Source organism: Pleurodeles waltl, chromosome 3_1 (genome assembly GCF_031143425.1).
Source record: "Pleurodeles waltl isolate 20211129_DDA chromosome 3_1, aPleWal1.hap1.20221129, whole genome shotgun sequence".
In the NCBI taxonomy this organism is placed as follows: Eukaryota; Metazoa; Chordata; class Amphibia; order Caudata; family Salamandridae; genus Pleurodeles; species Pleurodeles waltl.
The window spans coordinates 366215087-366240712 of NC_090440.1; the positions used below are offsets into that span (position 1 = coordinate 366215087).

The following is a 25626-nucleotide window of genomic DNA, read 5'->3' on the forward strand; positions in this document are numbered from 1 at the left end:
GTACAAGTTGAACAACAAAGGGGAAAGGGGACAGCCCTGTCGAGTACCCCTGGTGATCCAAAATGAGTCAGTTAACCTACCGTCAACCAACAACCTAGCGATAGCTATTTCATGTGCTGAGAAAATTTGAAATAGGAAGAACTGTGGTTAAGCCGATTTCACTGTTTTATGCTAGCCTGGAAACCAGAGTGTGCAGAGGTAAACTAATATTGCACCCCTACCGGCCAAGGGAGGTATGCATCAGCCTTGTCTGATGTCACCACTTATGTTCACAATAGTCAAAGAAACGTTTGCAGCCAGATTGAGGGTCAACCATGGGGCATCCAGGTGAGTGGGGGACTTTACAGAATCTCATTGTAAGTGGACAACATGCTATTGTATATAAAAGATGGGGCCTTAAACAATTTTGGAAAGTGGTTGGGACTGGGCATTAACTGGTCGCAATCCTGATTTTACCACATAAGCCTGGGACTAAGACAGGGTAAGCTGGGCTCAGGAGGGAAAGAAGTTAGATGACAAGTGACCACCTTGACCTCCTTGAGGTTTGAATATATCATACAGAGACAGTCTACTGGAAGGAAACGTATAGAACACCAACTAGAAGGAAACTTAATAGAATAACATTGCTACCCATAGGTCACAGATCACCTTTTGGAAACACTACTGCTATAGATGGCGGGAGGTTCTCAGTGGCAAAGATGGTTATGTTCTTACAACTCCTGTATTATGTTGCTAACCTTCTAGTGTTAGTTTCAGTTAAAACCTTCAGGGACCTGGCTATATTTCTGTGAGATATGATTTGGGACAAAAATAGGAGTAATACTGGACAAGCTGAAATCGCCTGAGAGCAGGGGTGAAATAGGAGTGAAATAGGTGCTCTGGATTTTTTACTGGACTATCTAGTGGCTGGTCTGGTGTTTAGAGAGCCACAACCTAACAGAACTGAGTAAGAAGACAGCCAGTAAACATTGACTATTAATATACAACCTATTGCTGTCTACCATGAAAATGCAGCAAACTCATGCTAGACTGGTAAGAGTTGAGCCTATAGTGCTATCCTTGAGCATTGCATAGTTCTGTCCCAAACGTTCCCCAGTGCTGGTTCTTCCTGGGAGGCTGGGTTTTGAGAGAGCAATATTCTTGGGAGTCTATAGGGGTCACCAAAATAGTGGATCTGTTCGGTTCCTTAGTTGCATTTCAGTCACTAGTGGAGGATTTTGGGCTCCTACAGGGAGAATTTCTAAGACACAGAACTTTAAAAACTAGGCTTTGTAAAATATGGTAAATGACTGTCCTGGAGACACCGACCCATACTTTTACACACTCTGGGAAATGGGAGGAGGTTGATAACATTGCTGTCCTATGGGCAACAAGTACCTTGCTATAGGGACTAAGAGACAAATGGGAAACAGATCTGGGTAGACAGTTTCATGAAAAAGAATGGCTTTAAATACTAATGCCACATGCCCCACCATTTACCCACTCCTATCCCTCCTCCCACCCCAAACCCCACTCCCAGACCAGTCTAGAAACCCACTGTTGGTGGAGTGTCTATAAGGACATTGTACCGAGCCATGAGAATCCTCCAGCAGAGAGAAACAGCAGCTATAGCAGACCTCTAGGCTTCCCTCCCACCCTCCTACAAGTGAACAGTAATACATTTTAAAATTGAAAGAAATACACTGGGACTCACAACAGTAAATTACGTTGGGGAGAAGTTTAATATGGCATGGTATGACTTGTCAGTAATAGAAACTGAAAAGAGATGACAGACAAGAGCGAAGAGAGCAATGTATCCAATACATGGACAAGGTAAAGAGTAACACCAACAAGAACAATTAAGAGGAAGCATGTTAATTCAAATAATTGTGTGCTCTGTAACATATCAATAATGAATAATCAGTTCTCTCAATTTATATCCCAAGGTCCAGATATGATATTCTTTAATCTATATTTGTTTGTCATTTGTTTTGAAACTGCAAGTAAACATGGGTTTTACAAAAAATGAGGCCTAGGCCGAATAGTAATAGAATATTTGTGAGTGCAGTACGCTCAAATGTTTGTGCCAGCCAAGGGCATAACTATGGGGGTGGGGGTTGGGGCTGGGGTGTAATGCAGGCCCCAACCCTTCAGGGGCCCACCTTCCCTTCAACGAGGGCCCTTTCAACCGAAGACCAATGAGTCTCCATGAAACATGGGAGACCCAGGGGCTCCTCCTCTCATTTGGCGCCCCCCCCCCCTCACTTTTGTCATGGGGGCCTCAACATTTTGCTTTACGCCGCTTGGGGCATTTGGGGTATTGCACCTTGCCTAATACATTCTATTAGTCATTTGGGGCCAGGGAGACTCATTTGGGTATGCTGGTGTCCGCGTTGGATTACACCAGGAGGTAAAGCACTGGAGATACAGATGTTTGTCTCCCAGAATTTTTGAAGCATTTATTTAAACTAGATTTGCATCTGTAGAGCCACACAAAAACACCCACACATGCATATGTATGCATACTTACACACACATATATTTGAAAACAAAGGGTATAATTAAGGCTTTATGGTCCTAATGCATAAAGATTTGATTTGCAAAAAGTGGTCAAAATTTGTGCAAAACGTTTTATGAATATTTGAGAACCGATCTGTGTACTTTTAAGTTGGTTCACAAAATCACCATTTGAAGTGGGTCCCAATTCAACGTTTCCTCGTTTATATTCATGACATAGGTCAGAAATTGTGATTCACATCTGATTACCTCTATCCCTTCCTCTACTTGGTGGGTGGAAGTACTTTGTTGAGGTAGATTGGTGTCACTCTGTGACAACACTGATATGGCAGATTTCAACTGGCAGATTTTCAAGTTTCTCATTTCTTTGTGTAGCACACAGATACCTCAAGTCTTGGAAAGATTTGAATAGCTTAAAAAATGTTTTTATTTTTTTAAATGTCATTTTTCCTGCCAGTCATAACCACAACAATCCCTCAACCCTCTACCCTGCAAATGCCGGCTGAACACAGTCACCCTCTGCGTTGTAGCTTGTTTTAAGTTACCTAAACATCTTGATTGTTGGGAAAGCTCCGACTCTCACCCCCTCCAATCGTATTGCCCAAGAGGCGCCCTGAAGCAAACCCTGTTAGTCCAAGGACGTTTGCTAGAGAAGATTGAGTTGACTGACCTACTCTTGTTAAATGAATTCGTGCTACTTCTCTTCAGTTACTATGGTCATACCTATCCAAAATGTTCAAATATTTTAATGAACATGTGCAAGTTGACCTAAACGTGATAAGCGCAGGTTGACTGTTAGGAACGTTCAATCATTTCAGAGTACAGGGTAATGAAGTTGGGATTACATACATTCCTGTATAAAGTGAGTCATACTGGAGGCACTGTATAAATCTCATCATATTCACCTTTCTAACACAGGTTCAAGCTTCAGGTATACTCTAGCATTTTAATAAAAATCCACAGCATGTCCCGTGACACTTCACGTCGTAAATATGTTCTAATTTCTCCAATTCTGCGAGTTTGTCTTATGCTCATCTCGACAGTGTGCACATACTGTGTAATATGTGTGATATGATTTACATAGCCCCAAACCAGCTTCTTGATGATGGAAGTAAATGTTGCTCATCCCATGCAGTAGACTGCATTTGCACTTGGTTTCCTCTTGGCTTAAGATCAACATCTATCCACAAGAAATGTGGGTTATCACAAGACTCCCGGTTCCTGCCCATCGTGTGACAGGTTGCAAATTCAAATCTATATAAACAAATATAAAGTGTAAGGTGCGGGACACACAAAATAAGGGAACAAACTGTGTAATGTAGTGTATTGTATTGTAAATTGTATTTACCTTCACATGTGGAGATGTTTTGTAATAGTATCCCATCCCTTGAACCTGTCCCTTTCCTCCCACTGCCCCCCTTTCTTTCCTAATGTTGGTTTCTTCCTGATAAGATGTGATGCAATGCCTGTTATTATATGTATTATCTTTCAAAATAAATTAAGAAAAAACTTTAAAGGTCACTTTTTCTATGCATCGACAAACTGGATTAGGCACACAATAACGACCTACAATTTAGTTGTTCAAATACAACGCTTATGTCTGGTTTTCATTGTCTTTGTTAGTGACCTCCTGGGCTTTATCATTGATGTAAAGGAATTGCAGATTGGGTCTCTTACTGTCCATTCATTCTCTCCACCGTTTAATTTGAGTTGATCGTTACAATGTCTGCTTGTTTAGTTATGTCATCTGCGTCTAACCAGTGATTTAAAAAAAAATATTAATCTGAGCATCATCAATGAAAAATAATTTTGCACTCGGAGAGGAATATATACGTAAGTTATTTTAGTTTCCCTGTTAGCGAAAATCAGTTTAAAATAAATTGACTATTGTTTGCATCATCAGATCCGTACAGCTGTAACCTTGCTGTAACCTTGTTTTCTTAAATGTTGATTCTGCCTATATTCTCTACTTGAAAAGTTGGCCTTTGCTGGAATGATTACAAACAAATAACTGTAGTTTGCAGAGAACAATTTTTCTGCCAAGTGAAGCATGCATCACAAAAATTTGCCACGTTGAGCTACTGCACAAAATGTACATGTTCGAAAGTCTACCTTTTCATTAGGTGCATTGATAGGGAATTAGACCTTCTATTGACACCGGGATGAACATAACGTGTGTCAACATTTCCTTTAGGCATGAATGCATCTACGTTGGACCAGCTTACCCTGACGCTGGCATGGGACAGAGTCGACATTGCCAAAAATCATATTTTTGCTTATGGACAACAGTGGACGGTATGTATGGCAAACAGACGTTTACCGCAACGAGGTGGCGCCTCCTTTATTTATTCTCTTTAACACTCACCAGGAGCTGTTATTTGTTGCTAATAATCAGTACAATACGTGACACCGAAGTAATTAATACGTTTGTCCTTCAGACATCACACTTTTTTTATTACTGATTGCCCTCTGGTGCTGTCAGATAATACATTCTAATAACTTATGTTTTTCTTGCCGAGACACCTGCATACCAGCTAGCTATGTGTACAGGATTATTCAATCCTGGGTGTGTAGTTCAATTAATTTCCATATGTGCTTTTCATATGGCATGCTCCTCACACCATGTGCGGGATTATTTCCTCAGTGAAAGATATAGATAAAAAAAATGGAAAACAAAGTAATACAAACGAAATAGAGAAATCTATTGAGTATCCAAGTTCACAACTATTAGCAGCCTGTGCCAAGCTTAAATCATTACTGAGCAGCAGACATTGATTTGTCTTTAACAAATCTTTCCGGCTTTCCGTGTCTGTTGGAGAGTGTTGTTGTTATGTCCTGGAGTTCTTTCAAGTTTCTATGGCATGCTTCTTCCTGGGCTTTTGCGGCAAGGCGAGATTTCGCTTGAATGCTCTTAAGCTTCTCTGCTTCCTTGTTGGTTTTAGTGTATTCACCTTGTGCTTTCACATTTTCTGCTTTTGTTCGGCTGATGTTGACTACAGCTTTCTTTTCTCTTGAATTTTGCTGAGTGTCTTGGTGGTGTTTCTTGGGACCCAGTACTTCCTGGCAGGTTGAGTCACTGTTTACTTGATCTTCTCCCACTGACTTTCTACGGGGTCTCAGTTGTCCTCTAGTTCTTGTAGGACTTGAAACTTGTTCCTGAGGGTGACTGAGTATTCACTCTGTTAATGCTAAAACAACAAATGCTAACAGAGCGATGACCTGACCAACATACAACCCTTGCACTGCCAGACATACCTGGAAAAGATAGAATCCAAATCCGAATCTGATGAATGACCACTGTAGCCCCACTTGGTTTGACTTGCCCTAATAAGCCCAGACCTGACTGCACTCTCCCACATTAAAACCTTAGCGAGCGAAGGGTAACTCCTCAACAAGGAATTATGTTGAAAATGCTTGTGTTAACAAAGTAAGCTTTCTGTCCTTCCTCAACTCATTCTAATTTTCCATCATTAATTGTTGGATGATTCTTCTTATTTCTCCTCACATAGCATTGAAATTGAGAGTGATTGCGCTACTGAGGAAGAGGACAGCAATGTATATGTACAGATAATAATATGCCACTCTGATGCAGCTTCGCCAGCAGAGTCCCCATGATCTGGACATTCACTATCTAACCTGGGACTCTTTTAAAAAATTAAAAAATAAATAAAAATTATATGTTTAGAAAGAGCCTATGATGATGGAACTTACTCTGTACAGCCAGAAGGTGATGTTCGTCATGAAAATCAACAGGACCCCGACTGGGTTGATTACACAGTCTGGCTGAAGAGCTTAGTCCAGAACTGGCTCTAAGGGATTCACCACCAGTGACATCTCCACATGTTGATCGGTAGAGCACTACAAATATGTAACCTGCTTCTGTGGAGAGGAAATAGTTTTTATTCAGTTTTGAAGACAAATATAGGCAATTCATAAGCACTATAACGGTTTGTGACTTCTTCTGGAAAAGGGGGCTGTCTTGCATGCCCCTTGCAGCAATTGGCTCTGCCCTGCATTTTGAGGCTATTGAAGAAGGAAAACGCACCTGCGCTGGTTCCTGCATGTCTACTAAATCCAATCAAAACTGGTTATGTCGTTTCAGTGCAGCACAGAGACTCTCCAGAAATCTAGCAACTCCATGTGTTGTCTCCACAAACAATGAAGGCAACATATTAGACACCATCAGAAAGAACAAAGGACTTTCCAGCACTGTCAATTAAAATAGCTAATGCAAGTGCCACGTTATCTCGTTAGGACAGACAACTATGGATTTACATTGTCCCTTTCATAGACAAACTCACAGACAACTGTTGAGAACAAGCAAATGGCATATTAATAGGGGACATCAACATCATCCAGTCTCAAAGACTCTTTGCTTGATGCTTCTAATTTTGGATTTCAACATATGGCAATGGAGGCTTTCTTGAGGAAATGTGTCTAGCTCTATAGTACTTTTTCTTGACTTATAGAATAGATCTAGACGATGTGTACTTTCACCTATCAATATATCAACTGCATACCTACACTTTGTTTGATGGCCATCACTATCAGTTCAGAGCGCTTCCCTTTGGTCTGAAGTTAGTTCCAGGGTATACAAATATTTCTAGCACTGGTGACTGCACATTTATGGCATCAAAGAGAAAGTGTCTTTCCCTTTCTAGATGTTCGTCTCATCAAAGAATAAGTTACCTTGAGTAATGCTCTTTCTGGTAGAAACTCTATCTAGCCATAGATTCCTCAACTTCTGAATACTCACCAGGCATCAGACTGGATCTGGAAACTTCATCAGTCCTGAACCCTGGACAGGCTTCTGCTGAGCCTCTTCTCTCATTTAAGGAGCTCCTGACAGACACTTTATTAGGGGCCTGGACCAAACCTTGCTCTGGGCCCCCTGTTAACCAAAAAACTGCCAGGTGGCATCGGCCTGCTCCAGGCAACTCTGCTTTCCTGTCATAGCACCCTTCACCTTATAGTTTTGGGGTGCAAACCTCCATGAGTTGGTCTAATCTGAACAAGTTTTCTACTGCTCCCACTGACATAGAATAGAAGCGAGCAGAAACATTCAGGAACCAGGTCTTTTCTTCCACCACCCTGCCCCTCCCATCTGTTAATGGCAGCTGCTTGTTGGGGTGCTACTCCCATGCTTTTTGGGATTTGGTGACACAAGTCCTTTCTGGTGTCCCTTGCTGTTTGGGAGGCTACTCCTCCGAAGCCATGTAACACCTATTTCAAAAGGAAAAGGGTTTTACCCCCTCTCCCAATGGAAATCCTTTATTCTGACTTTCTGGGCTTGAGATGTTCAAGCAACAGGAGGTCAGAAACCTGTCTATGGGGTGGCAGTAGCATGGGCTGCCCGGAAAACCCCAGAAAGCAGGTAGGAGCAATGCTGAGGGTCCTCTAAGTAGCCCCCGGAGTCCATGGAATCATACTTCCAATACTGGCAACAGTATTGGGGTATGATTCTGACATGTTTGATACCAAACAAGCCTGGGTTCAGAGTTACCATTATGTAGCTGGACATAGGTACTGACCTATGTCCAGTACACACGTCAAATGGCATTCCCGCACTCATGAAGTCCATGAGAATGGAGCTGGAATTTGTGGGGGCACCTCTGTTCATGCACGGGTGCCCTCACACACAGGTACCTGCACCCTGTCCTTTGGGCCAGGAGGGCCTACCATAGGGTTGACTTACGGTGACCTGGTGCAGTGACCTGTAGTGAAAAGGGTGCATGCACCCTTTCATGCAGGCTGCAGAGGCAGGCCTTCAGATACACTTTGCATGGGTGGCATCATATATGCTGCAGTCCATGGGGGCCCCCTGATGACCCAATGCCCTAGGTACCTGGGTACCATATACTAGGGACTTACAAGGAGACACCAGTATGCCAAATGTGGGGTGTTTGTTGTCCAAGTAACCAAGTTTAAAGGGAGAGAGCATAGTCACTGTGGTACTGGTCAGCAGGATCCCAGTGAACACAGTCAAAACATACTGACAACAGGCAAAAAGTGGGGTAAGCATGCCAGAAAGAAGGTACTTTCCTACATCCCTGATGACCTTTGCCTTGTCCTAGCTCAAACAATGCAGGACCATTGTGATACAGCCAAGTTCAAGATTTGTTGTGGCTTTGACACCACTGGTTCCATCAGGCAAGCAACTGCCACCACCATTGCTATTCACTACCATGTATGTATGGCTGCGCTCAACTAGACTCTCCGGTGATGTCCAGTCCTCCCTAATAGACATGCCCTTTGGGGTGTGCCTGTTCACAGACTAGGCTGATTCTGCTCTCAAGCAATTTAAAGACAGCAGGGCTACTGCTCACTCTCAGGGACTCTTTGACCTTCCTCGCAAACTGCACCAGTTCCAACGGTCCTTTCACAGTTTTGGAGGGGGTACTCCTTACCGCCAGCCTTTCCAACCCCCTTGTGGGGGAGACTCATCAAATTTGCAGCCAAGATGCCCAGTGCTTATGTGGCCAGTGGGTCACCCAGCCCAACACCTTCCCCACCTGCCAAACGTTTTTACCATCCCTTAACAGAGCACAGCAATCCAGTGAATGGCAGAATCCAAGGATTTTGGGTTGGCAGTCAATTCAATTTGCACAGCTGGGTCCTGCAGATAGTTTGCAGAAAAGTTATGCTCTACCATTTCTTTCTTCTCGGCCCCATCTTCCACCATCCTCGCAATGACCCATGAAGGACCATCTCTCTATTTTGCAGTGGGAAGTGCAGGACCTTTTAGCCAAAGGGTCTGTTGAGAGGGTGCCAGCACCAGAAGTAGGGCATGGTTGTTATTCCCGCTACCTTCTACTGCTCAAGAAGGATGGAGGCCTTAGGCCCATTTTAGACTTCACATTCGCAACACTTTCATCCAGAAGGAGAAATTCAAGATTCTTACCCTGGCCCAGGTCTTGTCTGCCCTCAGTTCTGGAGGCTGGATGGTGGCTTTGGACAGGGAGGACACCTATTTTCATATTCCTGCCCTGCTGCACAATCATTGCTACCTGCGGTTCATGGTGGGACAGGAGCATTTCTAGTTTGCTGTGCTTCCTTTGGTCTCACCAGTGCCCCTTGGGTGTTCATGAAAGTGAAGGAGTGGTGGCAGATCATCTTCAGGTATCTTGGGTGCCAGTCTATGCTGACCTTGACGACTGGCTGTTGAAGGCAGACTTGCCCCAGGCAGTCACCAGCCAACTATGGCGTACCTCCTGTCATCTTTGAGGTTTACCATCAACATGCCAAAATCACACCTGGCTCCCTTTCACTGGAGCTGTTTTGCACATGGTTCAGTGTTGTGCCTTTCCCCTGAGAAAGAGTGCCCCGGACATTTAGGCTATGATCCTGATCTTTTAGCCTTGGTCCTAGATTTCAGGGATGTTCACTCTGAGGCTCTTCGGAACAATAGCCTCCTGCATCCTGCTTTTCGAGCACTTCAGATGGCATCATTCAATCAGGATTTATAAAGCACAGCTAATAACCTGATAGGATATCCAGGTGCTTGCAGGTCCCAGAGGCCATGTCTTGAGGGCCATTCAAAATTCCAGAAGTGAGGTGATGGTTGTGTGTGGGGAGGCTCTTCCTGTTTTTGCTGTGATGGGAGAGGAGCGTTCTCCACCACTGCTTTGGTAGATGCAGGGAGTATGGGAAGGTGAAAGGGAGGTAGAGCATAGACTTCTGGACGGTTGGTGGAAATTCAGGTGGTAGTTAATGTACGCAGGTCCTTGATTGTGTAGACCCTTGTGTGCGTGGGTCAGCAGCTTGAATTGGCATCTCTTCTGTATAGGGAGCCAGTGGAGTTGCCTGAGGTGGGGTGTGATGTGGGTTCGTCGGGGAACGCCGAGGATGAGTTTGGCTGCCACATTCTGTATGGTCTGAAGTCTGAAGGTGTGCAGCAATTCCTACGCATTGCCCTAGTCTGGTCTGTTGGTAATGAGGGCCTGTGACACGGTACGTCTTGTGCGTAGGGGTAGCCACTTAAAGATCTTACGTAGCATGCGCAAAGTGAGGAAGCAGGCTGAGGAGACAGCATTGATCTGTGATTTCATGGTGAGCTTGATGTCAATGATGATTCCAAGATTTAGGTCTGATGGTCACAATAAGTCTCTCCATGTGTTGGTGCTGTTGCCAAAGATCAGTACTTACATCTTGTCTGAGTACAGCTGAAGGCAGTTGTTCTCCATCCAGTCAGTGGCGCTTGTCATGCATCTGTGGAAGTTTGTTCTAGTGGTGGAGGGGTCATCAGTTAGTGAGAGGATGAGTTGGGTGCTGTCTACATAGGGAAATATGTTGAGACCGTGGGATCTGACGATGTTGGTCAGCGGGGGTCATATATGCATTAAAGAGTGTGGGGCTGAGGGATGAGCCCTAGAGGATACTGCAGGTGATCTCCTTGGGTTCAGATGTGAAAGGTGGATCCTCAGGGCTTCTCTGGTGAGGAAGGAGGTCATCTGAGTGTGCCACTTGAATGCCGATATGGGGGGGGACACCGCAGTTGATCTCCTTGGGTTTGGATGTGAAAGGTGGATCCTCGGGGTTCATCCATCTGAGTGCAACCCTTGGACGCTGATGTGGTGGAGTCTTTCGGTCAGTGTGTGGTGGGATACAGTGTTGCCGAGAGGTTGCAGATGATCAAAGCTGATGTTTCTCCTCATTCGAGAAGGGTTTGGATGTTGTCAGTGGCTGCGATCAGGGCAATTACTGTGCTGTGATTGCTGCCAAAACTGGATTGGAAGGCGTTGAGTACCTGGTTCTGCTCCAGGTTTGTCATGAGTTGCTTGTGATGATTTTTTCCAGTACCTTCACTGGGAATGGGAGCAGGGAGATTGGCCAGTAGTTCTTGAATTTTCTGGGGTTGGCGGAGGGTTTTTGAGCAATGGTCTGACTTCGGCTTGTTTCCAGGCGTCGGGAAATGTTGCAGTGGTGATAAAGGTGTTCAGCAGGGTGATGAGTTCCTGGTCGATCCCTTGGTTTCCAAGGTTTAAGATGTGGTGCGGAAATGAGTCTGTGGGTGCTCCTGAGTGGTTGGATTTCATTGTGGAGGCGATGTCGTGGATGGAGTGGATGTCCCAGCAGGTCAGTGTATGGTTTGTGATGGTTTCAGTGGTGGCGTATCTGTTGAGGAAGTCCATAGTCTCTATTGGGGTTTGAAGTTTCTGGATATGGTTGCAATCTTGTTATGGGAAGAAGTGGCCTAAGTAGTCCCACAGCTCCTGTGAGGGTGTGATGTTGTTTTTCTGGCAGTTCGGTTGGAGAATTCCTTAACAATGTTGAAAAGTTCCTTGTTGGTGCTGGTTTCGATGCATGCTGCAAGGGCTGTCATCTTTGTTGCCCTCAGCAGGTGGTGGTAGAGGTTGAGGAAGGTCTTGGAGTCTGCTCAGTCAGAGGCGTCCTTGCTGGCGTGCCATCTCCTCTCGAGCTGTTTGCTGTCTTGTTTTGCTGTTCTGAGTTCTTGGGTGTACCAGCTGGCCTTTTTGGAGGATTTTCTGTGGATGTTGCTCTTGATGGGGATGATGCTGTTGGCACATTTGGTGATCAAGGTTGATGTTGATGTTTTTCACTTCCTGTTAGAGGTTGGTGGCAGTAGCGAGGTTGGAGGTGTTGAGGACTTCTGCCCAGCTGGTTTCAGATTTTGTTCCACCTCTGATGAGGGGCACTGGTCATCTTGGGGGACGAAGTGCAGGGTCTGGAGATGCTGAAGTGGGCGATGGAGTGATTGGTCCTTATGAGTTCTGTGACATGGCTGTATTTGATGCCGTTGCTGGGGGTGAAAATGGGGCCCAGTGTATGTCCTGCAGTGTGTGTAGGATTGTGCACAATTGGGGTCAATCTGAGGCTGCTCATACTGTCAAGGCGGTGTGCAGAGTTGTTGTTTGGGTTGTGAATGTGGAAATTTAGGTCACAGAGGAAGATGTAGTCCTTGGAGACTAAGGCTAGGGTTGCAATGAATTCTGCAATAGTGTTGCTGACGCGTGGGCCTGTGCTGCGGTATGCGAGGTTTCCTCCAATGGCTGTTTTGTCATCCATGTGGAGCTTCAAGTCAAGATGTTTCATGGGGGGTGGTGTTGTCGGTGGTGGAGGTGCACTGTGTGGTCTCTTTGTGGATGATGGCTGTTCCTCCTCCTGGCTTGTTGGTGCGGTCCTGTTGAGTGATTTTATATCCTTCGGGGATCGCTGTGGCAATGTCTGGGGCAGATGTGGGGTTATGCCAGGTTTCAGTGAGTAAGACGATGTCCAGTGCGGGGGTGGCGATGAGATCCCATAATTCGGGGGAATGCTTGCAAAGTAAGCGTGTTTTGAGAAGGGTGTATGCAAGTTGGGGTTTTTGGTCAGGTGTTGTCTGTGGGATGTTCGGGGTGGGGCTGGTTGAGGGGCTGTTGTGCGTGCTGTGGCAGGTGAAGTGGCAATAGGTGCAGGTGAAAGGTCCTAATGTGGAGTGTGGGTCAGCCCAATGGCAGTATTTTTTTGCGGCTTCCGGGGTGGAGGGTGTAGAGCTCGGCGATGGTGTATCTTTTGGGGATGGGAGGGCTTAGGGATTGTGACACTAGGCATGGTCCAGGCTCGGGCAGGCTTACCTTTGGCATGCATTCGGCTCCCCAACAGCACGCCCGCTGCCCGGTCACATTGCGGCCTGCATTAAGTAGGTCCTGGGGTGGGTGCAGCTTCTGTTGGTGGGAAGAACAGTGAGTGGGGAAAACCCAGGCATCTGCGGTGTCACTGGATCAGTCTGGAACAAGCATAAACTGGAATCCACAAGCAAGTTGCAGGCTAGGTGTCCAGGGGCCTACTGATGTGGTCACGCTTCAGCCTGCATTAAGTTGGTCCTGGGGTAGGCAGGGATTCTGTTGGCGGGAAGAACGGTGAGTGGGAAAACCCAGTTGGGAAAACCCAGACATCTGCGGTGTCACTGGATCAGTCTCGAGCAAGCAGAAACTGGAATCCACAAGCAAGTGGCAGGCTAGGTGTTCAGGTGCCTACTAATGTGGTCGTGTTGTGGCCTGCATTAAGTTGGTCCTGGGGTAGGCAGGGCTTCTGTTGGCGGTAAGAACTGTGAGTGGGAAAACCCCGCTGAAAAACCCAGGTATCTGCGGTGTCACTCGATTAGTCTGGAACAAGCAGTGACTGGAGGCCACAGGCAAGTGGCAGGCTGAATTCCCAGGTGCCTACTGCCTATTCGGGTTATGCAGTTTGATCTGAAGTGTGTGGGCCCAACATCAAAGGGGACCTCTCCAACCACTTTAAGATTTCAGAGGAGACTGCACAAGATATGCAGTGATGGTTCCTGGACCACTACTGGGTCAGTGGCAGGCCCCTTTCCCTTGCCCACCCAGACCTCATACTGGTGGTAGATGCATCACTTCTCGGTTGGGGCAGCCATCAGGGAGAGCTGCAGATCAGAATCCTCCGGTAGAGTCTCTGCTCCACATCAACCTTCTGGAACGGAGGGCTGTTAAAAGCCTTACTGCCACCCATCAAATGGAGGCTGGTAAAAGTGCTAACGGAAAACACCACCACCAAGTGTTGCTACAACAAACATGATTGGGTTGTGGTCACGGACCCCGTGCCAAGAGGCTTAGCACCTCTGGAAATAGCTGGACCACCAATTCATTTTTCCTGGTGGTGAACCACCTTGCAGGATCCTTCAGTGCCAGGGCCAACAAGCTCAGTTGTCAATAGCTAATGGATCACAATTGGCAGTTATCCCCAGAGGTGGCGCTAGGTCTCTTCTTCGAAGGCAGAGAACCTTGGTTCAATCTGTTCTCTATAGCCTAGAACGTGCAATGTCCAGGGCAAGTTATCTGAAGTTCTGTTATTTGTTCTTTCTCTGCCTGTCAAGGCGTTGCTTTTGGCACAATTAGGCTTTATCTTCTGACCCTTTGGGCTTCTTCCGTTGCCTGATCAGCCTTCACTGTTGTGATATGGTTTCCGCAAATGATTCAACATAAGTTTCCACTTCTCCATTTGTCAGGCCCAAGCGGGATCTTAATCTAGTCCTAGCATATCTGATCTGCACTCTGTTTGAACCCCTACACAGCTGTCTCTTATGGCTCTCTACCATTATCTGTGTTCCTCATTACCATCATCTCAGCAGGTCGAGTGTGTGAGCTTCAGGCTCTGTGTCAATCCACCATACCTTCTTCCCAGACAAACTGATTCTGAGGACTCTGGCATCCTTCCTGGTGAAAGTTGTGACGCTGTTCCTCGTTGGTCAAACCATCACCCTGCTTAAGTTCTGTTCTCTGCTTCACCCCTATAAGGAGGAGGAGAGCCTCTGTTGCTTGGACCTCAAGAGAGTACTGTGCTCCTACATTGATATATTGATAGTATGAAAGAACACTGGCTGGGCGATCAGCTCTTTGTGGCATTCTCTGGAGAAAAAAAAGGCAAGGCAGTGCAGAAAACAAACCATCTCCCACTGGATCGTGCTCTGCATAAAGATATGCTACACATTGGCTAAAAAATAAATAAAGCAAAAAGGAACAGATGATAGGCGGAATGTAAAATAAATCAAACATTCACCCCCAGTCACAGATCAGGGTTTAATCCATCATTTTTGTTGCTCGCCATGCCACTTCAGTTTGGGCTAGCCATATGCAAATCATTCTTGACCCTGCTCCCCATGGGAACTGTCCAGCCTGAACTTCCAGGCTAGGTCCTCCCTGGACCAGAAACAATCATCCTGGGACTGGTTTTGGGGTATCACCCTTCATCAGCCAGACTAGCTTGAATCCAGTGGCATAGTGAGCACGGGACCTAATTTGGATCTCTTCGCTACACCACAATGCCACAATTATGCAAGGCAGTGGTGTGTTTCGAGTCCCACTCTTGAAAGTATTGCATTAATCCACCAGCCTCTAATGGTTAACATCAACAGCAGAGAGTTGGTTTTCAAATCGCTCTCTTGTAGGGATTACCCTGAGATGGCAAAAAGAGAGAGAAGCCCAGGGTTTATATGCAACACTTTAAGGGAACGGGGGTATGTTAATTCCTTGTACTGTTTCTAGGGAAACACCAGCAAGGGAAACCAGTCAACTAAAAAAAAATGTAAGCCTATATTCAACAGCCATGGTAACCTTTTAAAAGACCAATGTATCCCAAACCTGAGCCTACCTGCCCCTTTAATTCGGTTCAACCTGTTTCCTCCAATTTGTATTTTGTTGCTCAGTGGTAAGCTCAAAAAAGTTACCCCTGGTTCTCTTGGCATTCGAGCCCCAAACATCTCATCTTTCCCCATCAGGCAGTGCCACAGAAGGTGTTTAACAGTACCTATCACCCCACAGCTCCGCTACTATGTACTTATTTCTTTTCCCATGATGCCAATTTGTCTGGGGTCCGATTCCAGTGTATAAACAGTTAATATTGCATTTTCCTCCCCTTCATATCATGAATGCCTATATGTGCATTATCTTAGATTTTGGCCTAGTTCTTGTCCCCAATCTCCCCTTCTAGTTGTCTAGCCTGGTCTCTTCTCCACAGGCTTCACCCTTTTTATCAGTTTGTGTAGTGCAGAGATAACTATCATGGCTTCCATCCCTCAACACATTTTCAAAGTCTTTAAGAGGCCTTGAGGCTCCCTACTTTATTGAAGGTTGCAGGTCCCAGTGCTGGATTTGCAGGTAGCAGCAGTGTTCTGGCTCCAGAATGCCACAGTGTTTTTAATGTCTATAAAGGGTTTAATTTTCCCGTTGATGAAAAGTCAACCCATCCAGTCTGCTTCCTTCCGTGCTGGATAGAACACCTAGCTGTAGGTGAAAATGGAGAAGTCAATGGAATGAAATTCAACCATGTGGTGACCCTGTGCCAAAAAGAGTCATTCTGGTAATAGCTGAGTAGAATCCCCAGCTTCTATGAGATTTTCAGAGTGATAGGACTAGCCATTGACCCCGGCAATGACATGCTTGACAAAGCACCACTTCTTCACAGTCTGTAATTTCTCCCACTCAACCAGAAGTCATTGTTCTGTAACTTGGTAACAGTACAATACAAGTAGGAGCACCAACCACCCTGCCATGCCAGATGGTAGAGAAGCTACTTAGCCACTTTTGCCCATCACCCAGGCCAGAAAAATGGCTCTATATGGAAAATGGCTTCATATAATGGTATTTCTCCTTCTATTGAGATCTCAACAAATGCTGACTGTTATATCTCTTTCTATATTTACTGTCCATTCTCCAGGAAATGGAGAAAGGACAGTAAATAGAGGAGATATACCAGATAGCATTTGTTGAGGCCTCAGTAGAAAGCAATATATATGGAGTGTAAAAATAAAGACTGAGATAAACACTGATACTTGATAGTAATGTCTAGAGTATTGGCCATTCTTATTGAGTAGGTGAACTTTAATATTGTGTGTCTGTTTGAAAGAATGATGAAGGTGGTATGCCTGTGTTTGAGTGGTGAATTCCAGGGGTGCAAATGGGTGCCTTTTCGTAATTTTGTTTGGGCTTAAATATAATATTTTGTAGACCTACACATCTGGGCCTGAGAGTCCCTGTTTTTAACCTCTTCTCTGCACTGATCACTTCCTCCTGAGGAATGGGGCCATTTAAGAACTCTGTCCTAGAGGTGGTTATTTTCTGGCCCATGTGCATTTGCAGGTATTCCTCAGTGACTGACAGACATCGGTCCCTTGTCATTCAAAATCAAATAAAAATACTGGAATGTGTTTGCTATTGCTCTATCCTCAACGACCAGTTCTTCTAGTCTCCCCACACGACTCGGACCCTGTCCTTTTGGGTTTCTGTATACAGTTGTGACTTTAATAGCTTGCTTGCATTATTGCCAGGGACTGTAATATTTGTCTAATTTTGAACATTGTCCACTCAGCCCTGTTGAGTTGTAAGTCTTATACTTAGGATCTAAGAATTAGTATTTTCCTCCAAGTTTTGTTTCAGGAGGAACACTTCTGTACAGCCTATAGTGTAGATCGCTATTGCTCTATACTTGCTTTAGTGTCAGTTCTCACATTTTTCAAACACACTGCTTTTGGTATGTAGAGTTCTCCAAGTAATGCTTTAAGTGTCTCCCAAAGAGTGGCTGCTGAGATGTCGGTTGTGTGTTGAGCTATACTATTTTCTCACTCCGCTCAGACACAGAATCATTTAGGTGGTATTTAAGTCTCCAGCTGGTGCCTTTGAGTGGAGAATGCAGGGCTTCGAACAGCAGCATGGTCATATAGGACAATGGCCTCATTACAACCCTGGCGGTGGGTGATAGTGGCAGTAATACCGCCAACAGGCTGACGGTAATTACTGCCAAATTATGACCATGGCGGTGATATCTCTGATAGACAACCAATGAACCCCCCCACCGACTGCCAGGGAGGAAACAACAGTCACCATGGCGGTAGCCACCTACAGCCAGGCGGAAGACAAAGTACCACCCACCATAGTTTGACACAGGAAACCACCACCTTTTATAGGGCGGTACCAACGGCATCAAAAGCCTGGTGGAAACAGAGCACAAAAGTCAAAGGACTCACCATTGGAGACATGGAAGAACCACGTGTAGGAAGGTAGCCTCTTTCTAGCCTTGTTACCCCCACTTTTGGCCTGTTTGTGAGTATATGTCAGGGTACTTTTACTGTCTCACTGGAATCCTGCTAGCCAGGGCCCAGTGCTCATAGTGAAAATCCTATGTTGTCAGTATGTTATGTGTCACTGGGATCCTGCTAGCCAGGACCCCAGTGCTCATAGGTTTGTGGCCTATATGTGTTCCCTGTGTGGTGCCTAACTGTATCACTGAGGCTCTGCTAACCAGAACCTCAGTGTTTATGCTCTCTCTGCTTTCTAAAATTGTCGCTGCAGGCTACACCCATATAATTCCCTTGTATATGGTACCTAGGTACCCATGGTATTGGTGTTCCAGGAGATCCCTATGGGCTGGAGCATTTCTTTTGCCACCCATGGGGAGCTCAGGCAATTCTTACACAGGCCTGCCACTGCAGCCTAGTGAAATAACATCTCTGTTTTTTCAAAGCCATTTTCCACTGCGCATAAGTAACTTATAAGTCACCTATATGTCTAACCCTCACTTGGTGAAGGTTGGGTGCCAAGTTACTTAGTGTGGGCACCCTGGCACTAGCCAAGGTGCCCCCACATTGTTCAGGGCAAATTCCCTGAACTTTGTGAGTGCGGGGACACCATTACACGCATGCACTGCACATAGGTCATTACACAATGGTAACTCCGAACATGGCCATGTAACATGTCTAAGATCATGGAATTGTCCCCCCAATCCCATTCTGGTATTGGGGGTACAATTCCATGATCCCCCGGGTCTCTAGCACAGACCCAGGTGCTGCCAAACTGCCTTTCCGGGGTTTCCACTGCAGCTGCTGCTGCTGCTAACCCCCTCAGACAGGATTCTGCCCTCCTGGGTTCTGGGAAGCCCCGGCCCAGGAAGGCAGAACAAAGGATTTCCTCTGAGAGAGGGGTTTTCTCCCTTTGGAAATAGGTGTGAAGGGCTGGGGAAGAGTAGCCTCCTCCAGCCTCTGGAAATTCTTTGGCTTATGCAGAGATGGGCACCATCTGTGTCCATCAGTCTACAGCGATTCAAGCCCTGCTCTGGTACAAAACTGGACAAAGGAAAGGGGAGTGACCTCTCCCCTGACCAGTACCTCCCAGGGGAGGTGCCTAGAGCTCCTCCAGTGTGTCCTAGACCTCTGCCATCTTGGATTCAGAGGTGTTGGGGGCACACTGGACTGCTCTGAGTGGCCAGTGCCAGCAGGTGACGTCAGAGACCCCTTCTGATAGGTTCTTACCTCTCTTGGTAGCCAAACCTCCTTTCTTGGTAGCCAGACCTCCTTTTCTGGCTATTTAGGGTCTCTCCTCTGGGGTATTCTTCAGACAACGAATGCAAGAGCTCACCAGAGTTCCTCTGCACTTCCCTCTTCGACTTCTGCCAAGGATCGACCGCTGACTGCTCCAGGACGCCTGCAAAACCGCAACAAAGTAGCAAGATGACTACCAGCAACATTGTAGCGCCTCATCCTGCTGGCTTTCTTGACTGTTTCCTGGTGGTGCATGCTCTGAGGGCTGTCTGCCTTCACCCTGCACTGGAAGCCAAGAAGAAATCTCCCGTGGGTCAACGGAATCTTTCCCCTGCTAACGCAGGCACCAAAAGACTGCATCACCGGTCCTCTTGGTCCCCTCTCATCCTGACGAGCCTGGTCCCTGGAACACAGGCACTGGGTCCAAGTGTCTCCCACAGTCCAGTGGCCCTTCTGTCCAAATTTGGTGGAGGTAAGTCCTTGCCTCCACATGCCAGACAGCAAACCTGTGTACTGCGTGATTTGCAGCTGCGCCGGCTTCTGTGCACTTCTACAAGGATTCCTTTGTGCACAGCCTAGCCTGGGTCCCCTGCACTCCGCCCTGCAGTGCTCAACCCGCTGAGTTGGACTCAGATGTCATGGGACCCTCCTTTTGTGACTCTGAGTTCACAGAACTTCCAAGTGCCTGCTCCGGTACTTCTGCTGGTGCTGCCTGCTTCTGCAGGGGCTCTCTGAGTTGCTGAGCGCCCCCTCTGTCTCCTCCTGCAAAGTGCGACATCCTGGCCCTTCCTGGTCCCCAGCAGCACCCAAAAACCTCTACCCCGACCCTTGCAGCTAGCACGGCTTGTTTGCGGTATTTCTGTGTGGAAACACTTCTGCAACATCCAGCATGCCGTGTGACATCTTCCATCCAAAGGAAGTTCCTAGCCCTTTTCGTTGTTGCAGAATCTTCGGCTTCTTCCACCCGGAGGCAGCCCTTTTGCACCTTCATCCAGGGTTTCCTGGGCTCTTTCCCCCCCGGACACTATTGCGACTCTTAGACTTGGTCCCCTTGCCTTGCAGGTCCTCACGTCCAGGAATCCGTCTTCAGTGTTTGGCTGGTGCTTGTGGTTCTTGCAGAATCCCCCTATCACGACTATTGTGTCTTTCTGGGATAGTAGGGTAACTTTACTCCTACTTTTCAGGGTCTTGGGGTGGGGTATCTTGGACACCCTGACTGTTTTCTTACAGTCCCAGTGACCCTCTACAAGCTCCCATAGGTCTGGGGTCCATTTGTGATTCGCATTCCACTTTTGGAGTATATGGTTTGTGTTGCCTCTAGACCTATCTTCACCTATTGCATCCTATTGTGATTCTACATTGTACTTTTCTTACTGTTACTTACCTGTTTTGGGTTTGTGTACATATAACTTGTGTATATTACCTACCTCCTAAGTGAGGGTATTCTCTGAGATACTTTTGGCATATTGTCACTAAAATAAAGTACCTTTGCAGGTGTGAGTATAGACATTACTGGGTGGGAGGTGGAGGAGGGAGAGGAGGGGAAGACAGTGGATGTAGTCGTGGCTGCAATGAATGGTGTCAGTGCCTCTGGGATGAAGTGTGGTGCTTGTGTTTGCCTGTGCCACTCTTGGGAGTTGTCTTCTGTGCATGCATGTCTGTCTGTATGCTTGGGATGGGTTGAGGTTGAGGAGAATGGGACTGGGAAGTGGAAGTTGGAGGGGGGAAGGCTGAAACAGGGACAATGGCTGTCTTCGGAATGAATGGATCTCTGTTGGGCTGCCAATCCACTGTGAATTCCCTCCAGGAATGCATAGCATTGCTGCATCTGGGATGCCAGTCCTTGGATGGCATTCACGATGGTTGATTGCCCTACAGAGATGGATCTCAGGAGGTCAATAGCCTCCTCACTCAGGGCAGCAGGGCTCACTGGGGCAGGGCCTGAGGTGCCTGGGGTGAAGGAGATGCCCACCCCCCTGGGTGAGTGATCATGGCCAACTCACTGAGGGGCTACTGGGAGGGCGGTGATGTTATGGGGGGTGGCGGCTGTACCTGCAGCTGGGGTGTTCACAGAGGTGTCTGCCACCACCAGGGAGCTCCCATTGGAGGAGGTGTCAGAGTCTGTATTGTCCCCTCCTGTCTCTGCCGTGGTGCTCCCCTTGCCCTCCGTCCCCCTGGTGCCCTCAGCATCAGTGGGCTCTGCCTCCAGGGTCCTGTGGGATGCAGCTCTCTCCGTCGCCGGTGTCTCTGCTCCTCCACCAGATGATGCTAATGCACATAAGGACAGGATGACAAAACAAGAAAAGGGGAGAGAGACAAAGGATACAAAGGGTCAGTAACTGCACCAACACCACCGTTGGCCTACACAGCACCCTCACACACAGGGAACAGGCCTATGCACTATGCATGGCACTACCAGTGAAATGGCTAGTCACCAAGGAATGAGGAGGGGCACACACTGCTAACTGCAGCACACCTGAGACCCACGCAGCCCTGCCCAGAACTGAATACTAACAAGCTAGGTAAGCAGTATTTTACATTCAAACCCTTAGCCACCAGAGGACCTACACTGCTATATCTGGCCTGGCCTTGGGGCACCTAAGGACACACAACCAAAATCCGGATACCACCCCACCAGCCGTAAGTTGTAATGATAACCACTGTACTCACCCCCTTGTAGCTGTTGTGATGCCCTCAAGTGCCCATCCAGCTCTGGGTAGGCCACCACCAGTGTGCGGCCATCAGGTGGGTAATGGTCTGACAGGCACCCCTTCCTCGTTGGGAGGCCATCCCCAGCTCGGCCTCTGCATTCTTCCATGCCCAGCGTCTCAGGTCCTCCCACTGTTTCCTCCCACTGTTTCCTGCCATAGACCCCCATGGTCCGCACCTCCTTGGCGATGGCACATCATATTCCCTTCTTTTGATGGGCGCTGACCTGCAGAGGCAATACAGACAGGAGAACATCATTAGACAAACAGTCTAGCCTGTCACACAAATGGCCCACCATACCCGTTTGATCACCATTGGCACACACATAGCCCAGGCCACAACATGTACACCACCAAGAGGACATCCACCCACCCCCCTTACAAGAGGCCTTCACACACAAGTCCATGCATTCATGCCACATGCATCGTGCCCGCAGTGTACTCACCTGTTGGTCTGGGGGCCCATACAGCAGTCTGTACTAGGGGTAGGACCCCATCCACCAGTCGCTCCAGCTCCTCAGAAGTAAAGGCTGGGGCCCATTCCCCGGACACACATGCCGTGGTAGGTTCCAGACACATGACACAGCAGCACATGCAGTGTAGGTCCTCTCCTATGGAAGGACAGGAAACAAGTGAGGAATCAGATAGAAAATGGCAGTCACGTCCATGGCGGTGCATACCATCACCGCCGGCGTAGATCCCCATTGGCCACTGTACCCCATAGGGCCCAGTAATAACCAATGAGGAATTGCACAGCGGTTCACGACCGCCTACCGCCATGGTGCACAACGTCTGCGGCATTACCTCACTTCCACCTGTCCCTCCACATTCCACATAGCACAGGGGGTTGACATTTCGGGGGGGGGGATGAACAGGCTGATCAATAATTGCTGCGTCACAGGATCAGTAGGCACATACTTTATAAATTACACTGTCCCGTGACAAGTTTGCATGATGTGGACTGCTGTTGTGGCTCCATTGTTCAGTTTGTGACAGCCTACTCACTCTTGTGTCCCTTAGATACCTACTGCAGCAGATGAATAGGAAATGGAGACATACCCCTGTGTACAGACCCCTGGTGGACCTGGCTACACTGGAGGACAGGCAGATTATACTCACCTATATACTGGACAGGGCCACAATCACAGAGCTGTGTGCCCAATTGGAACCGGACCTGATATCAGCTATCTGTCATCCCACTGGGATCCCCCCACTTGTGCAGGTTCTATCAGTGCTCCATTTCCTGGCAACTGGTCCTTTCCAAGTGACAGTGGGCTTGCCAGCAGGAATGTCACAGCCAAGGTTCTCAATCGTGCTAGCAAGACTCTTGTCTGTCCTGATCAAACACATGTGCAGCTACATTGCTTTTCCCCAGGTTGAGGATTTGGCCACTGCGAAGGCCGGGTTTTATGCAATGGGACATATCCCCAATATAATTGGGGCGATTGATGGAACACATATTGCATTTGTCCCCCCTGCCAGAATGAACAGGTGTTCAGGAATCGTAAGAGTTTCCACTCCATGAATGTGCAGATGGTGTGCTTGGTGGACCAGTACATCTCCCACGTCAATGCTAAGTATCCAGGGTCGGTGCATGATGCCTTTGCCCTGAGGAATAGCAGCATTCCAAATGTGATGTCCCAACTACAGAGGCACAGGGTATGGCTAATAGGTGAGCCCTGGTTCTCACCCGGTATATGTTGGTGTATGCCTATGGTGTTGGCCACATAGGATAGTGTGTGGCTAAATGTTGTCCCTCAGTATTTGGAGGTGACTCTGGTTACCCAAACCTGTCATGGCTGCTGACCCCTGTGAGGAATGCCAGGACAAGGGCTAAAGAACATTATAATGAGGCACATAGGCAAACCAGAAAGATCATTGAAAGGACTTTTGGCCTCCTGAAGGCCAGGTTCAGGTGCCTCTATCTAAAAGGTGGATCCCTGTGCTACTCACCCAAGAAGGTCTGCCAGATAGTAGTGGCATGCTGCATGTTGCACAACCTGGCCCTCAGGTGGCATTTCCTTTTTCTGCAGGAGGTGGAGACTGGAGATGCCCCTGTGGTAGCAGTGGACCTTGGGGACAGTAGGGATGAGGAGGCTGATGATGAGGATGTGGACACAGAACATCAGTGGTGCGAGAGAAGGTGCAACTTCACATTTCTATGAGTATTGGTGTATTCTGTGTGGCATTGGCATGCCGGCATTACCCACTTCTTTGCCCTACTTACTGTTACCTATGGATATTCATTTTTCAGATGTTGGTGATATGACAACATTCTCCTGGTGTGATCACAACAGCTGGCTACAGATCAGTAATTCTATGCTCATACTACTTACAGTTAATTTGCAATGGTTGTAGCTGTTTCAATCAATACAAATTTGAAATACATGAAATACTAGTAGTCGAGTTTTATCCAAGGGGGTTCATTGTTGTGCTAATATATAGAGGGGAAAGTGCAATGGAATGGGGTGATGATCGAGGAAAGTCTAGGGTATTGTTCCAGTCTGTTTGTAGCACAGGTGCATTGTCCATGGGGACATAAGAAGGGGAGCAATGGTAGTTCAAGGTGGACAAGGTGACTGAGTGGGACACAGGGGGGACAATCAGGAGAGTCATTTCCTGGTGGTGGTCTTGGCAAGTGTCTCTGGCATCTGTCTGGTTCGCAGGGAACATTTGCGGGGTGGTTCACTTTCCACAGGGGGAGGTGTGCTGGTGGCCTGTGGGTCCTGTGGTGGGGCCTCCTGGCCACTAGCGGCAATGTAAGTGGAGAGCTGGTCAGTAGGCTGGCTAGTGGTAGGGGCCCGCTGGTGTGCTGTTGCCTCCCTCATGATGTTAGCCATGTCTGCAAGCACCCCTGCTATCGGGATCAGAGTGTTGTTGATGGCCTGCAAGCCCTCCCTGATCCTGTCCCTCCTGCCTGGGGCCCTGTACTGGTGGGCACACTGCTGATTGACGTGTCCTGGGGACAAAGGTGTGGGTACGCTGGGTGGGTGCTGTGGTGTTGGATCCTGATGGGGAGGCTCTGTGGTGGTCTGTGAGTGGGCTTGGGTGACCGGCTGTCCAGTGGTCCTTGATGGGCCAGGTAGATCGTCCAGATCCTGAAGTACAGAGTTACTGTCATCACTGTGGGATTCTTCTATTGGGGGACTGGATAGTGGTGGCACCTCCTCTCCAGTGACATTGGCTGGTGTACCTGTGGCAATGTAAATGGTGGATTATGCTTCAAGTGTCTGACATTTGTACTACTGTAGCTTCCCCTCCGTGGTTGTTGTTCCCCTGCCAGCTTTTGTGTATGTTGGTATATTGTGGTTATGATAGTTTCTCTATGCTGTGCATGCTTCGGTGATGGGTGTCCATGCAGGGCTGGGAGGGGTGTCCATGCATTGTTACAGCATGCAGGTCTTGGCATTGGGATTAGTGTGATGTGATGGTGGAGTCTGTGGGATGTGGTGGAGTGATGGGAGTGAGGGTGAGGGTGTGTGAAGGCATGCAGGTATGGGGGGTGATAATTGTTAAAAGTAGACTTACCAGTGTCCAGCCCTCCTCCAACTCTGGTGTGTGATGTGGGGTGGTTGAGGGGTGTATGGGTGTGAGTAGTGTGTGTGTCTAGTTGTTACCGCGCTCTTCTTTTCAGTATTGTGGTGGCCATAG

General features: G+C 47.5%; 1 protein-coding gene across 3 annotated transcripts in view; it reads left to right on the top strand.

Moving 5' to 3' along the window:
• LOC138284105 (transient receptor potential cation channel subfamily M member 7-like) overlaps window positions 1-25626 on the top strand; it is a 1183984-nt gene that overhangs the window by 491916 nt on the left and 666442 nt on the right. For all 3 annotated transcript variants that reach the window (XM_069222537.1, XM_069222536.1, XM_069222538.1), the window contains exon 11: window positions 4691-4791. In XM_069222537.1, coding sequence (XP_069078638.1) covers window positions 4691-4791 — 101 coding nt within the window. The remainder of the gene's footprint in view (window positions 1-4690; window positions 4792-25626) is intronic.